The sequence below is a fragment of the Ptychodera flava genome, chromosome 21 (assembly GCF_041260155.1).
Source record: "Ptychodera flava strain L36383 chromosome 21, AS_Pfla_20210202, whole genome shotgun sequence".
NCBI classification, from domain to species: Eukaryota; Metazoa; Hemichordata; class Enteropneusta; family Ptychoderidae; genus Ptychodera; species Ptychodera flava.
In genome coordinates this window covers 36,591,860-36,608,596 of record NC_091948.1, presented here as the reverse complement: position 1 = coordinate 36,608,596, position 16,737 = coordinate 36,591,860, and the positions used below count along the sequence as shown (strand labels likewise).

Here is a 16,737-nt window from a genome sequence, read left to right as displayed (position 1 = left end):
CAGTTATGGGCGAATTTTATCATTTATCCGTCATCGGGTAGCATAACTTCGGCAATCTTTGGATACGACGCTGAAGCTGACGCTGAGTAGCGTCATTTTCAGCGTCAGCTAGAAAGGTCACCTGAGGCTGAGGATGAGGATGAGTATGACGCCAATTTTACGCTCGTATGACCTTGTAACTAACTTCGATTTCCGGGTCAACTGTGAGAGTTGACCTTGTGCGCATGCGCAATCAGAAGGCGCCATGTTTTCAACGGTTCAGCATATCAATGCATATCGGGGAGAGAAGTCAGCCTGCTCACCATTCATACTTCAACAAAACTTATTTTTCAAGCACATTTTCGTCATCTGTACACCTTGGAAACATGTTTTTAGCGACATTAATTCTGATATGCATAGAAAGTGTTACAATCGAGAATTACATTGGGCTGAGCGATAGGTTGGCATCAATAACTTGACGGTGGCAGTGCCTGACTGCAGCTGTACTGGTACTGCGGTAATAGTAATGCAACTTGTAAGGTAGGCCTGTGAGGTACGCAAGGTTTGTTGATCGTCTGTTTTAATACCACGACCATATGAATTTTGATTGTGTAACATGTAGAATATTTCAGTTCTAAATTTTTGAATAAAGCGTCGTTGAATGTACTGAAATGCTTCGAATTGTATACAGTTTGTTCTTTTAATCATGTACTATGTACAGTTGAGAAAGATTTTGAAAAATTTGAGTAAGTCTGCACAATGTTCTAATCTCAATTTCAAACTGAATAGCACTCATGATCGGTCGATGAATGATTGATTTTTGCAGCGTGAGATACTTCCTGTTATGCAAAGGTCCATTGATACGGTCCTCAGTGAAGTTGCCACCAAATTACATCAAGAGGATATGCAATATTGTGATACTCATCGTGAACTGTAGCCCTAACCTGTGCTACACCATGACCATTGGTCAATTTTTAATGCCTAAAAATTCATTGAGATGTTAAAATACTTGCATTTTCATTTTCAACACTTTTGCATGATATCCATGTATCATTAATTTCTTGTTCTTTGTCTTCGCCACATCTTATTATGTAATTTATTCATCTACATCTTGTCTGCCTTTCATCTACCTTTTATCTACTCTCAAAACTATGACCTGATTAATATGCAAAAGGTAGATAAAGCAGTATATTTACATCTTGTCTACATTTCATCTACCTGAGATCTAAATTTCATCTAATTTTTCATCAACATTTTGTCTACATTTCATCTACTCTCTGAACTATGACCTCATTAGTATGCATAAAAGTAGATGAAGCTGTAGATCTAATGCCCAATTAAAATAAAGTCTAATGTAGACTGACTGTGGACTAGATGTAGATCTAAGGTAAGATAGAAGGGGCCTTTAAAAAGGCCGCTTAGCATTGTGATCCTTGTTTGGCCTATGCTGTATCCAGTTATGTACGTTTTTCACGTTTACTGTTGCTTGAATGTTCTCTTGTTTCTTGTCGATTCATTGTACGACCTGGGATCTTGTCTTACTGATTTTCACTAGTCTTTTTCAAGTTCACTCCAGTTTTCTGTCATGTCTCACCAATCAAAAATGAATTTTAAGCGACTGATGAAGAAAATTCTGTTTTTGAAACGTAGCGCCAAAGGATCGTAGTGTCCCAGTAGTCTCTCCGCTCCAGTGCAGATTAACACAAGACACGTAGATTACGGGTACGTCTCGCCATAGCTAAGCAACATTTTACATAAAACAGCCAAACATGATGTACACTAATACACAATATCATACACAAAACGCAAACCCAAATATGAATGATGTGTGGAGTTGCTTTCCCTTTACTACCAAACCCATCCCCCCTAACCCCCATCAGTAAATAATGATGGCTACCCAAAAGCAACTCTATCAGTGTAATTTTCAACATTCACAGAAATTAATCTATTCTTTCTTTTTTAATTTTTTAAAATAAATTTTCAAAATTTTACAGTAATGTCCGATCACACTCTGCTTGCATGGGTTTAAAAGATACTGAACTAGTTTTAACTAACCATGAAAGCCATCAGAGCATAACTTTCAATAGTGAAAATATTTTGCTATAAATTAGAAACTTGGTCATCTACAAGTACTAAAGCTTTTTTAGCAACATTTTAGCCCTTTGCTGTCTAAACAGCCGGAGATTCCAGGAATGGAAGTTACCTTACCTAAGTTTACATTGCAATCGTACTTCACCATGTTCAAGTTGAATAAGTTCATTTAAGCAAGCTCCTGTATTGGTATTTTCAGTGTATCTTCTGTTAAAACCAGCATTAAGTAATGGCAAGATTGATGGTTCCTCCTTATCAGCTTGACTGTAAAATAAAGAACACCAAACTTTAGAACACTGTGTGCCAATTGTGACCATGTATTATCATTTGTATCAGAAATAACTAAGGTTCTTTCTTATGAAAAGAAGCTAATATGCAAGACTGTTATTGTGCCAATCATATTTCAGTATAGTACCTAGCTGTTAGTACATCACTCAATCATGTTTATTTGTTGGATTTTGGTTTGGGAATGATGAAACTGTAACTGCTTGTGGCAACTGCTGTATGGTAACCCAGCTCTTGACCTGTTTGAATGCTGAAAATTTGATGTGATGATTACATTTTGGCTATAATCATGGTTAAACTTGGAAGGGAACAGAAGGCACCATTTTACAAGTGGTATAGCCACAAACCGATGATGTCAAAGACGTGCGTACTTGTGGAAATGAGGTCAAAGGTTACGTTCTAAAAGGGGCGATCGATAAATTTCATTGGGGTAAGAGTTAGGGGTTTGGAAACTTAGGGGGAAATGATTGAAACGAAGGGACCCAATTTTTTTACTATCTTCACTCCTTTCCCTCCTTTTACAGTATCCTATTACTCTATCCATGTCTTCTTCAGCCAGCCTGATACCTATGTGGTAGCAACAGCTGATTAATCACAGGGAGAGAAGCATTATTTTTAGTTACACATTGTTACACAACAATCAATACCGCTACAGGGCCTTGAACCCAGCACTTACAGCATGTGGAGCACTACCTACATAACCTGTACTCCACAAGAACAAGTTGCAGGAAAGGGATGCAATGTTCAATATAAACGTTAGGATGATAATGCTAGTTAGGAACTGACTGATTTATAATGTTCACTTGTAATGATTTGAAAGTCTTTTACACATTTTCCTTCTTTTATTGAATTATGATGCCTCTGCATTGATTGCTTTATTGTCTCTTTATTTTTTTCTCAGCATTTTCGTGTTTGTTGTGCAGATTTGTGATTGTTTGAATATTTTTCATATATTTGTTGTATTTGCACAGTTAAAGCATAAAATTGTCACTTGTATAGGATATTTATATGTTGAAAACTTTGTGTTGGATATTTATTATAATTGAAATTTGTCATTTGCTGCCTTTTTTAGTCCCCACGGACACCGTCCGGGGGGACTTATAGGTTTGGTCATGTCCGTGCGTGCGTTCGTCCGTTCACGCAGGTATCTCAGAGATGCCTGGAGAGATTTCATTCAAACTTCGTACAAGGATTACTTCATATGTCATACAGATGCACGTCAATTTGTTTTTTGATACGATCCAATATGGCCACCAGGCGGCCATTTTATTATGATTTTTTCATGTACAGAGCCATAACTCAGACATGTTTCAACTGATTTTATTCAAAGCTGGTACAAGGACATTGACCAATGTCATAGATATGCACATCAATTTGTTTTGTGATACGATCCAATATGGCCACCAGGCGGCCATTTTGTTACGATTTTTTCATGTACAGAGCCATAATTCAGGCATATCTCAACCGATTTTATTCAAACTTTGTACAAGGACATTGACCTATGTCATACATATTCAAGTCGATTTATTTTGTGATACAATTCAATATGGCAGCCAGGCGGCCATTTTGTTACGATTTTTTTCATGTACAGAGCCATAACTTAGGCATATCTCAACAGATTTTTTTCAAACTTAGTACAAGGACATTGACCAATGTCATACATATTCACGTCAATTTTTCATGTGATAAGATCCAATATGGCTGCCGTGCGGCCATTTTGTTACGATTTTTTCATGTACAGAGCCATAACTCAGACATATCTCAACGGATTTTATTCAAACTTGGTACAAGGACATTGACCTATGCCATACATATGAACATTGATTTGTTTTGTGATACGATCCAATATGGCCGACATGTGGCCATTTTATTACAATTTTTTCATGTCCTGAACTACAACTCAGACATGTATCAAGCGAATTTATTCAAAAGTATTTTTATCACAGACCCAATGAAGAGGACTCTATACTCTCTGAGGACCTGTAATCAAAGTACCCATTAACAAGTGGGCACTGTGTCATCAACGATGACTTGTTAAAATACGAAAGGTGTGTGTTCCGTTTTGACAAGATACACTTTGTATAAATTAAAGTGGTTCATAACTCAATGTATGCAACATTCCATTGCTATTGTAGATGAAAACGTGAACAACAATTCATTGGATATGCCATGAAAATTACATTATAAAAATTCCACCGATCAACGAAGTGAATTAAGTACAGAAGCAAACGACATTTGCTGCCAATATATTATGATTTAGGGACCATATACTGTCACAAGCACGGACTTCATCTGGTTTGTGCATTCCAGTGTGTCACACATCAGTGACACTGCCTCCTGAGCTGTAAACTTTAGTGTGATATTAGTTCTTAGACAGTCTCAAAACATTTGGCACAATTTTACTTGGTGTTATGTGCAGTGTTGAATCGATAAAGGGGACTGTAAGCTCAAAGGATAAACTAGAAAGCATTTGCAAGCAAAAGCGAAGTTCCAGAGACCAGAGCAGTGGAAGAAAAGAGAATGTGAGACGAAGATTGATACATAGCGGTAACAACAGAATACAACTAAAAGCAAGGCAGTCCAGGAAATAACAGTACACAAATTACAAATGCCTACATGTACGGTAAAAAACGCAACACATACATACGTTACAGTATACGTTTCAAATTTTGCACTGAAGGAAATGACACCCACAAAGCTACAAGTTTTAGTGATGCTTGGATTCATGCTTTATCAGCTGCTAAACCAGAATCTATAAATAAGATGAAAGATCTTCAGCAATTCAAATTCACACTGGACGGATCTGAAGGGCAGGTCACTGTGAATGTACCGGTATACAGTTCTACTGGAACTATCATGTTTCAAGGTCACCATGCACGTAGACTGGCTATCAGCTAAGCTAGATATGTTACTGTTGGCGGTAAAAGAGAGACTGACTTTAACAGAGGGGATATCAGAGACATGTCTTAAAGAGATCAATGACACAACCACAGAACAGCAAACCGAATCATCAACTCAGCCGTCATCAGTGAACTCTGATAGTCCGTACTTCCTTGTCATTACATCATTTGACCAACACCATTTCTGATCACACAACACAAAGTAAATTTATTTATTTATTTATTTATTTATTTATTTATTCGTCACATTTCTTGTAAAGTTCCATTGTCTTTACTACATACTTGTTGATGTAATTCTTTATCCTATGCAACAACAAAAAATATAAATCTTGCTTTACAAAAATACATAAGCTTAGAACAGGAAAAAAGGTAAGAATCGTAACCATATTTTACATGCAATTCAGTGTCACCACACAAGACAGTAGCAAATATGAAGAAAACAAAACAGCTGCAAAATTCTACACCGAAGAAGTCCAACAAAGAAAACAGGCCATCCAAGATTCCAAAACGGCAACAAGTAACGAAACAAATACTCCATCATCAGTAAAATCAGGATCCAACTACAATATAAATACTCAGGATCTGGCAACTACCTTATCAGGCATGTTCAAGACTGTTCAGCAAATTGACTATAAGTATTGTGAACTCATCAGAAATGGGCATAACATCACTGACATTGCAAATAAGTTAAGATCGTTTGAATCAAATCTAAATCAGCAGAACACTCATATACAACAACAAGATGACAGAAAAACATCACCAAATGTACACAGAGATACAACAGACGCAATCATCACAGAAAGCAAGTGAGTGTGTTGACTGCAGAGATGACATCAAGCAACTGGATAAGGAAATTAATCACCTTAACAAGTCTATCCAAGGATTACAGGAAATGATGCAACAATCTCAAACCAAGGTGGATACCATCCTACAAAACCAGCAGCAACAACAGAGACATTTCCAGGACACCATTGTAGAGATGCAAAAAATGAACGACTCACGTACTGCTCAAGGCTCAAAATGAAACAGAAGCCAGAATGAAAGTGCTGATAAAGGAAAAAGAGGAGAAGCCTCAACACAACAAAGGGAAATATCAGGAACTATCAACCAACCCTTTCGCACCACTCATGAATGCAGAGAGTGTTCATGGGAATCCATTTGCAAGGGAAGATGAATCATCTGAAGAACAACAGTGGAAAACACCCAGGGTAAAGTTTGTAAGAAAGACTCAGACACTCATTGTTGGTGACTCTATGCTGAAGGATATCAATCCTTCCAGGGTGTACAGGAATACTCATGTGAGAACTCTTAGAGGAAGTAATATTCCTCAAATCACAAGTTATATTCAATCTGTGTCAGCTTCCAACATAAATAATATTGTCATTCATGCTGGTACTAATGATATTGATAGTGGTATTCCTGTAGAGGAATGTGTAAACAAATATTCTGAGTTGATTCAGGTAACATTAGATAAATTCCCAAAGTCAACAGTTTTTATCTCATCAGTCATTCCAAGACAAAATAATTCATTATTCCATGATTTAAAAACACAACTACATAAAATGTGCAATATGCATAATAATTTAGTGTTTATCGATCACAACAATATCAATGCAGCAACACATTTGCAGGACAATGTTCATTTAAATGACCAGGGTACAGCTTTGTTAGTAAGGAATATTAAGGATATGCTCGCTCCAAACCTTGGTGTGAACGGAAACCTTTTCAGGAGAAGACAGTATTCTCAACATCCTGTTAATCCGGTGGTACAGCAATACGGAGACGCAACACAAGGTTTTCATTGGTCTAGAAATCACCCCATTTTGCCACAATATGTTGATACACCTCAAAGCCACAGGCAAATGATACCAATCAATAGATATGAGTAACTTTACATTTCAGAAAAACAGCAATATACAAAGTTCACTGTCAATATCCTACTGGAACATACAGGGTTACCAAGAGAGAAAGTTTCAAGACAGTGACTTTATAAATAATATTACTCAACATGACATTATTGGTATTGGAGAAACTTGGCTCACAGGACAATTGAAACATACTTTTCACATTCCTGGATACTATGACTATTCTGTTGTCAGAAAAAAGAAAAAACAGAGGGGTGGTCTTTCACTTTTGGTAAAAAATACTGTAAAGAAGGGTGTAAAAATGGTTCATTCAGATGCGGAAGATATGGTGTGGTGCAAACTTTCAAAAGTTTTTTTCAGATTACAACAGGATATATTTATTTGCTTTGTTTACAACGCACCAGAAAATTCCAAATTTAAGTCTGAATCATTTTTCGAACTTTTAGAACAGTTGATCACAAAATACAGCTGTTCTGGATCTGTCATGATTTTAGGGGATTTTAACGCCAGAGTAGGATTACTGCCAGATTTTATTGACAATGATTTCTCAAATCATATACCAGTTCCACGAGGATATTCTGTTGATACACATCTTAATCGCTGCAATATGGATAAGATTGAAAATAAGTATGGTAGAAACCTCATAGATTTATGTAAAACCAGCAATACAAGAATTATGAATGGCAGACTACCTGGAGATATTTGTGGAAAATTTACATGTTACCACTGGAATGGAAACAGTGTAGTAGATTATGGTCTTGCAACAACAGACATCATCGATAACTTTGAGTATTTTAAAATACACAATTTCACAATTTTCTCAGATCACTGTCAAATTTCTACTCTTCTCAAACTAACAAATTTTAATCCAAATAGTGTTACAGATACTGTGAATTTGTTACGAATGCCCCAAAAATGGAAATGGGATGAGTTATCTGTTTTTAATTACACGGATAGATTAGCATCAGATGAGCTACAAAAAGATTTTGCAGAATTTTTGAATACTAATATTGGTAATAACAAATCTGACATTAACTCAGCCACTAAGCATTTTAATGACATCTTAGATAAAGCCTGCAGTGGAATTTTCAATAGACAAAAGCAGAGAAAGAAAAATTTAAAGAGAAAGAAATCAAAATGGTTTGACAAAAACTGTGATGCAGCAAAAAGGGACCTAATAGCAACAGCTAAACTATTAAATAAAGCTCCATATGACAGTCAGTTAAAAATTATCTATTACACAAGGAAAAAGAAGTTTAAAAAACTTGTTAAAATAAGAAATTGCAATTCTGGCAAAACAACTTAGACAAACTAAACAGTCTACATGCTAACAATTCACATGATATGTGGAAATTGATCAAGTACTTAAAAAATAATGATAAAGATAATAATACTGGAGATTGTGTCTCAGCAGCAACATGGATGGAATTTTACAAAAATTCTTGCTCAATTGAAAATGACAGGTATAATGATTTCCAACAGCAAATTATTGATAGTTTAACATCTGAAGAAACTAAGAATCAGGCTAATCAGCAGCTGGATAAGTCAATAACAACAAATGAAGTGTTATCAGCAATTAGAAATTTAAAAAGTAAAAAAGCAGCAGGGATTGATGGGTTTTGTATAGAGTTGTTAAAACATGGTTCCTCCTTTCTCTGTAAACCCTGAGCTAAATTATTTAATGCAGTTCTAGATACATCCAACTTTCCAGACATCTGGAATACAAGCATTATGACACACTTATTTAAAAAATAGTGACAATGTCACTGGTCGCTCCCATATAGTTATCAAAACAAGCTAAAATCAAGCTAAAAGATTTTTTTATCAAAAATAGAAACAATTCCCCCAATAAAATAAAATTATGCAAATTTCACCAGAATTTGATCAAATCTTACTGACGTCACCCGTAAAAACCTCTACACTAAGTTTCAACTCAATCGGACGTGTGGTTTCAGAGTTAAAAAAAAAATTTTGATCAAAAATGAAAAAAATAGCCAAAAAATGCAATTATGCAAATTTCACCACGATTTGTCACTCCTATGCACTTCCATACCAAGTTTCAAATCAATCAGACTTGTGGTTTCAGAGAAGAAGATTTTTTGACCAAAAATGGGAGAAAATTACAAAAAAATTCATGAAAAATAGCAAGTCCAAGATACTGACCCAAGATGTGCACAATCATTTCAGGTCAGCCCAAAGTACTTACATGCTAATTTTTCATCTAATCTGCTCAGTGGCTATTGAGATTTCAATAAAATGTAAACTTGTAAACATATATACATATGGCTATGGAAGCTAACAAGCGACCCAATGGTCGACAGAGCTCTGCTGTGTTATGTAGAGAGCAACGTTTTGTGACATATGTATTGATGAAGAAGGTTGAGATCTTTGATAGCTCATTTCAGGATGGCCTGACCTAAAATGGCAAAATTAGCTGCAAAAATACAAAATTGATGATTTCATCATAATTATGTATAAAAATGTCTACCAAATATCAAAGCTATCACATGAGTAACTTTTGAGAAACAAATATTTTGACCAAAAACGGCAAAAACTGACCCAAAAATACAAAAATTGAAGATTTCATCAAAGTTCACTATATCACACTAAGAGAACCCCCAGGAACCTGTATACCAAATATCAAAGGCATCTGGCAAGTAGTTTTTGAGAAACACATTTTTTGACCAAAAATGGCAAAAATTGCACCAAAAATACAAAATTGCAGATTTCATCATATATTCTGTGTATCATACTTAGTTTATCTGTAGGAACCTGTATACCAAATATCAAAGCTGTCAGACGAGCGGTTTTGATGAAATAAATTTTTGACCAAAAATGACAAAAAAATTCCTTAAATATACAGATTTGCTTATTTCATCACAATTTGAACAAATCCAACTTGGGCTATCCCTAGGGACCTGTATACCAAATATCAAAGCTGTCAGACAAGCGGTTTTGATGAAATAAATTTTTGACCAAAAATGACAAAAAAATCCTTAAAATACAGATTTGCTTATTTCATCACAATTTGAACAAATCCAAGTTGGGCTATCCCTAGGGACCTGTATACCAAATATCAAAGCTGTCAGACAAGCGGTTTTGATGAAATAAATTTTTGACCAAAAATGACAAAAAAATTCCTTAAAAATACAGATTTGCTTATTTCATCACAATTTGAACAAATTCAAGTTGGGTTATCCCTAGGGATCTGTATACCAAATATCAAAGCTGTCAGACAAGCGGTTTTGATGAAATAAATTTTTGACCAAAAATGACAAAAAAATTCCTTAAAAATACAGATTTGCATATTTCATCACAATTTGAACAAATCCAAATTGGGTTATCCCTAGGGACCTGTATACCAAATATCAAAGCTGTCTGACCAGCAGTTATGAAGAAGAAGATTTTTTACCAAAAACGCCTTTTTTGGCACTAATTTGCATATTTTTGGCAATGACAACTTCATTTGAGGAAAATCTCATCTACAGCCCATCATCCATGTACACACCAAATATCAAGATGAAATGTGCAGCGGTTTTGGAGTTTTTGATGTTGACGGACAGACATACAGACATACAGACATTTTCCTAGCCTATAAGAATAGCTTCCATTGCCATATATACATATGGCTATGGGAGCTAAAAAGGAGATAAATATGACCCGAAAAATTATAGGGGCATTTCTGTCGGAAGTTGTGTAGGAAAAGTTTTATCTTACATTCTAAATGAAAGGCTAAATAGTTTTTTAGATGACAATCATATTATACATAATAATCAAGCTGGATTTCGCAAAAACCATCGCACAATAGATCACATATTTACCCTGAAGACAATAATACATAAATATATTAACAATAAGCAGAACATTTATGTTTGTTTTGTTGACTTTGCTAAGGCTTTCGACTCGGTATGGAGAGTTGGTCTTTTCCATAAACTTCTCAAAAATAACATTAATGGCAAATTATACGGACTTATAAAACACATGTACACCAACACAAAAATACACATCAAAACAAATAATTTTATCTCACCCAGCCTAAAAGTTGAAAAAGGAGTAAAACAGGGCTGTGTTTTAAGTCCTAGTCTGTTCAATTTATATGTCAATGACTTGAAAACAAATCTAGACAAAGTAAATACTCAACCAACAGTGTTGAATAGTACTCCAATTAACTCATTATTTTACGCTGATGACCTAGTCTTAATCTCTACTTCAAAAGAAGGTTTGCAGAGGGAGTTAAATACACTACACACATTTTGCTCCAATTGGAAACTTGATGTTAATTTACAGAAAACCCAAGCAATTAATTTTAGTAAATCTCCGTTGGTAGATAAACACTTATTTAACTATGGTAGTACATGCATCAAATCTGTTAAGAGCTATACATACTTAGGACTGACAATTAAATCAAATAGTAGTTTTAGTGACACAATTACAAATTTGGCTGATAAAGCAGAAAAATCTTTGTATAGTTTAAAAAGGGTTTTATTGCACAACAAAAAGATAAATTCTCCCTACATCTATTCAATGTTTTCATTAAACCTGTTTTACTGTATGGCTCAGAGATTTGGGGACAAGATTTCATTGATTACAAGAAGTGGGATAAATCAGCAATTGAAAAAACTCACCTCAAATTTTGTAAGAACATTTTACAGTGTAATAGACAAGCTTGTAATGTCGCTGTGAGGGGTGAACTAGGACAATTCCCACTTCTACTTGAGATCAAACTTAATATTGTTAAACACTGGCTTCATATCGTACAACTGCATATTGTAATCTTGCTAAATAAGCTTTTCTGGAGCAAATGGTAAACAACACTAACAATAGATCCTGGTTTGACTGTTTAAGTGCTTTAATTAAAGACAATGGAATGGACTTTCTCCTTGATAAAGCTCCATCACTTAAACACCACAAAGTTATAACTGGTTTAATGAAAACAAATTTAACAAACAATTATGAAGTCTTTTGGAAAAATTTGATCACTGATGAAAATAGTAAACTAAGAATGTATGCCAAAATAAAACGTAATGTTAGAGTAGAACCCTACTTAACACAGTTACAAGGTGAGAAAAGAAAATTACTCACCAAACTTCGCATTAGCAATCATGATCTAGCGATTGAAAAAGGGAGACACACTGTTCCAAAAACCCCAATTACTGAAAGATACTGCAATCAGTGTAACACCAACAGTATTGAAGATGAAACACACTTTTTATTAGTCTGTCAGAAATACAAAGTCCAAAGAAAGAATTTTTTCAGTAAAATCAATTTCCCAAACGACGATACTGAAAATCAGCTTATTTCTCTACTAGCAAAACAAAAGTTATCTTTTAATGAACAACTTGCAGATTATATTTTTACTTTATATAAACAAAGAAATACCTCGTTATATTTATTATTAGCTACTATTATTATACTGTAATACTTTATCTTTATTGAAGAAAATTTTAACTTATTTTTGTATCATACTTTTATTGCCACAAATGTGATGTAAATCCTATATTTACAAGCAAGCAATAAAAATATTATTATTATTATTACATACAGGGGTGACAACGCACGGAAATGTATATCAGACGAGGGGAGACATTGGACCTAGGCTGTTTAACTTGAAAACCGAGGCCACATGGCTACCCACTCAGCTCCGGACAATCAACAAAGAAAGCCTCGTTTTATATGTATACAATTCTGAAGCAGGATTGGCTAATTTGCATAACAATAACTATGTAAATTTTGTGTTAATTATGCATACACACATCACTCCATAGCATCAAAAAAATCCAACAATAAAAGGATAAAGTAAAATCTTTTATGCACTTTAAGCACTTCATATATTACATCCATATTTTCATTCAAAGTCTTCCAGTTCTCTATTGAATAACATTCAAAATCAGATGTTTTTATGTGATCCTCTGTTACTACAAGTTTGTCTGTAGCCAGATTGCTAAAACCATGGATGTTTTTTAAACGGCCATGGCAAAACAGTTTAATACACGGACAAGTTCATACGGGACTGAATATTGCACTTACACAGTTACAATTCTGGACCTATTCTGTACCGTACGTACATATAGCTGCTGTATATTCAGATGATCACACGAATGATTGTTTTAGCTCGTGCAGCACCTTTTTATTTCATTTCATGATGCTTGAATATTGTAAAACGGGTCATGGGTTTTGAAACTGGATCAAGTGCAATTGTTTCTCAAAGTCAATCGAACGAATCCATGCAAGTTACGAATTCGTGACATGAGGTGACACACATGGCTTCAACGTCATGTTGACATGCACAGATCTCGAAATGGCTAACTCCGATACGCAACGATCTGAACACGTGGCAGTACCATACATTTTTGCATTTGATGTTTGTCTCAACCAATCCAACGATTTCAGCCACTTCTGATCGAAATTACTTTTCCTGACCTTCGGATCCTTACAAGTACGAGATTGGCGGCAGTGGCAGTTGCCTATATAGTATAGATGCTTTGGCTGAGTGCTTGCTGGCAAAAATGCAACACCAAGCCTTTCCTTGAGCTCCGTGTCCGTTGTATGAAATGGCCGTTTTCTAGACCACCGTCTCTCCACGCGGAGGGAAGGTGTCTGTACGGTCAGCAGCTTAACACATCATGCTTTTTGAATTGAAGTTTCATCCATCTTAGCCTATATTCATTGGCAACACGGCTGTTTCACACTTGAAAAGCATGAAAAATAAAGGATCGGGCGAAAAAAATTAAGGATCGGGGCCAATCCTGTTAAACGGCTTGGGGAGAACACTGCCAAATATCTTCGGCAAAACTTATAATAAAGTTATAAAATCCACGTTCAAAAATGTGATCACTCTCCGAAACATCGCAATATCTAAGCTCTTGAACGATCGGTCGCTATGCTGGAATCATCGCAAGGCAAAACCTCAACATGTCCGCCATCGCCAGGCCAGTCTGTATGGAAGGCGTATGACGTAACAGTATAGCGCCAAGTACGGTGGGTATTTAGAGAAAAATAAAATCAAAAAGCAACAAAAACAAAGCGAAAGAAAGCTAGAATTATTAATAGCTGAACGCAATTTGATATTTGTGCAATGCAAAATAAAAATAAATAAATAAACAAACAAGAAATGCCCGTGAAACCCGTCTGAGCTGAGCGATGACGTCATAAGCATGTCGCAATGCATTCTGGGTAATGAGGGTAAAATTTGTATATAGGATGTTCTATGGTAGTGACACGAGAAATAGAGAGAGAAAGAAATTTAAGAAAGAAAGAAAGAAGGAAAGTGAGCAAAAACTAACAGTTCCAGAGCTGGTCTCTGGAACTAAGAATTGAAATATGTTGAGCAAGTGACATCCATGCCTTAGCTTTATCGCCGAAACGCCTACGCCACATGAACTCATAAAGATAAGTTGGAAATAAGTCTAATGATATGAAGCCCATCCATGTTTGCTTGCCATGCATCCACATGCCTTCAAAGGTATTGGTGTGGGCAACGGTTTGAGGATCCATAAAATGAAGACAATGATTATGAAATGATAGAACTGAGGAGACTTGGACAACGAAGAATAAGCGCCCCTCCCCTGCCATTCATCTGAATAATAATGGGACCTTGAGGAACAAATCAAAAAAGCATTGGCAATATGCCGGTCAACAGAAATTAAAAAGCAAGCACAAATATCACGACCAAACACCAAATGTCTGTCACTGTGTCGACCCAAGCTGTATTTGCACTTCCTGAACTTGAATTCATTATAGATGTGTTTTTACATTCGTGGATTCATAAATTTTCATAATACAGCCTGGCCAAAAATCTATTGGGAGGCATGATTGCAAAAATAAAGGAAACAGATTTGTGGACAAAAATTAAACCAATCAATAACAGAGTTTTAACTAATGTACACGTGTGATTTTTGGTTTGTAGAAGAGTTAAGTCATGTAAATGAAAACATACAAACAAAGATTTTTTGGCCCTCATATTGATTATTATTTGCATTTGAATGAACTTTGAATTCTGTTATGTAATGTACAGACTCTTACTCAAAAATATCAAAGTAAGACTTTCATGGCCCCAATGTTATACTGGTATATAATGGCTGTGATGATGAAAAAAGAAACAATCTACTGGACAAGACTTTTTCTTGAACTGACACTGGATTTTTCCACTTATACCGTAGTAAGCTTCAACAGTAACATGTAACATAAATTTGATGAGTGGGAGCTGAAAACAGATGAAAGTAACAATAGGCCAGGCTTCTTAATTTTTTAAAAGTCTATTCAGCATCTGAAAAAACACTCACTCATAATGCTCTGATACGTATCTTTTGCCTCTTATTACTACCTGAATTTGTTGCCACTTTTCCACTAATAACATAAATTGAAGCTTCTCATACCTAGTTAAAATAAAGTAATTCATCTTTAAGGCTTAAAAGGCATGATTAAGGTATCAGATTGTCTTGCCTGAAAATTTACTTACTACTAGACTATGATTTCAATGGAAAACAAAAGGCTATGACACCTTCATAATCCTCTTACAGACTTAGAACAAACTTGATCCCTGGGATCGATTCCCCTACCTTTAAATTACAACCTAATACCAGTCAGTGTGAAACTATCTACAGCATCTGTCAAAGAAGCTTTTTCAACATTGAAATAATCGCAATCATACCAATCCATAAGCCAATAACACTAGGTAAGAATTCGTAAGACAATAGTTGTAAACATAGACACAAAACAGCACAGAACAGACAGAAATAGACGGTAAACAAACAAAGTCAAATTCAAGTTATTCCTTCACCTTGACCCTAATATATTTCCTTTGGTGCTGTTGTGAATTATGTTTGGATATTTTTGAAAGTGAGATACCACATATCACGTTAGGTAAGCTAGTTGTTCTACACTCCTAATTCTATAGCTTTAACCCTTAGGACGCCATAGACTTATGCCATACAGCCTAACATGCCAAGAACTTTTTGAACCAATAAACTTGACATGTTACACTTCTTTTAAACAGGTACAGTGTGTTTCCTATGATTGGAAGCCCAGCCAAACCACTATGAATTATAAAGATCAGGAAATAAAGAAGCTTCGAGTGGTCTTTCCATGTTTGATTTAGCAAATCAGGGGTGGGAAAATGGGCTTAAAATGCACATTTTTGGTTCAAAATGCAATGACAATGATTTAAAGCCTCTAAAAATAGATCTTATACTCTAAAAGCCTTTAAACTTTTATACATTTTAAATGTCATGAAAAGACTTATTCAGGTCAAAAATTTCAGCAGCAGAACTTATAAACAAACAAACAATTGTTGGTATTTGTAATGATACAAATACCATATAAGCTTCAACACATTTACACAAAGGCATATAACCCAAGTGAAAGCTTAAACACTACAGAATATGAATCAGCAACATGAAAGCATTTCCTAAACAAGATATTGTATTTATTTATCTTTGTTTCTTTTTGTTTATTTGTGTATTTCTTTCTTGCACTGAATGGTGAAACCACGTAACCAGGAAAAATCTTTGCTTTTATTTTTTTATTTTGAATCTGATTGCTATCAGATATGATCCAGTCGAACCTGCCCTGACGTTTGACCGCGACGTCACCATACTGAGACAGTCGATGTGAACACA

General features: G+C 35.2%; 1 protein-coding gene across 7 annotated transcripts in view; it reads right to left on the bottom strand.

Moving 5' to 3' along the window:
- Nucleotides 1-16,737, bottom strand: part of LOC139122144 (high affinity cAMP-specific and IBMX-insensitive 3',5'-cyclic phosphodiesterase 8B-like) — a 455,871-nt gene that overhangs the window by 363,812 nt on the left and 75,322 nt on the right. For 6 of the 7 annotated variants that reach the window (XR_011549410.1, XM_070687564.1, XM_070687562.1 and 3 more), the window contains one exon: nucleotides 2,188-2,334. Coding sequence is in view for 6 of the 7 variants with exons in the window: in XM_070687564.1 (XP_070543665.1) it covers nucleotides 2,188-2,334 (147 nt within the window). In the remaining variant the exon portion in view is untranslated. Of the gene's footprint in view, nucleotides 1-2,187; nucleotides 2,335-5,002; nucleotides 5,148-16,737 lie in introns of those variants that run through there. The other variant, XM_070687565.1, reaches the window with a different exon arrangement.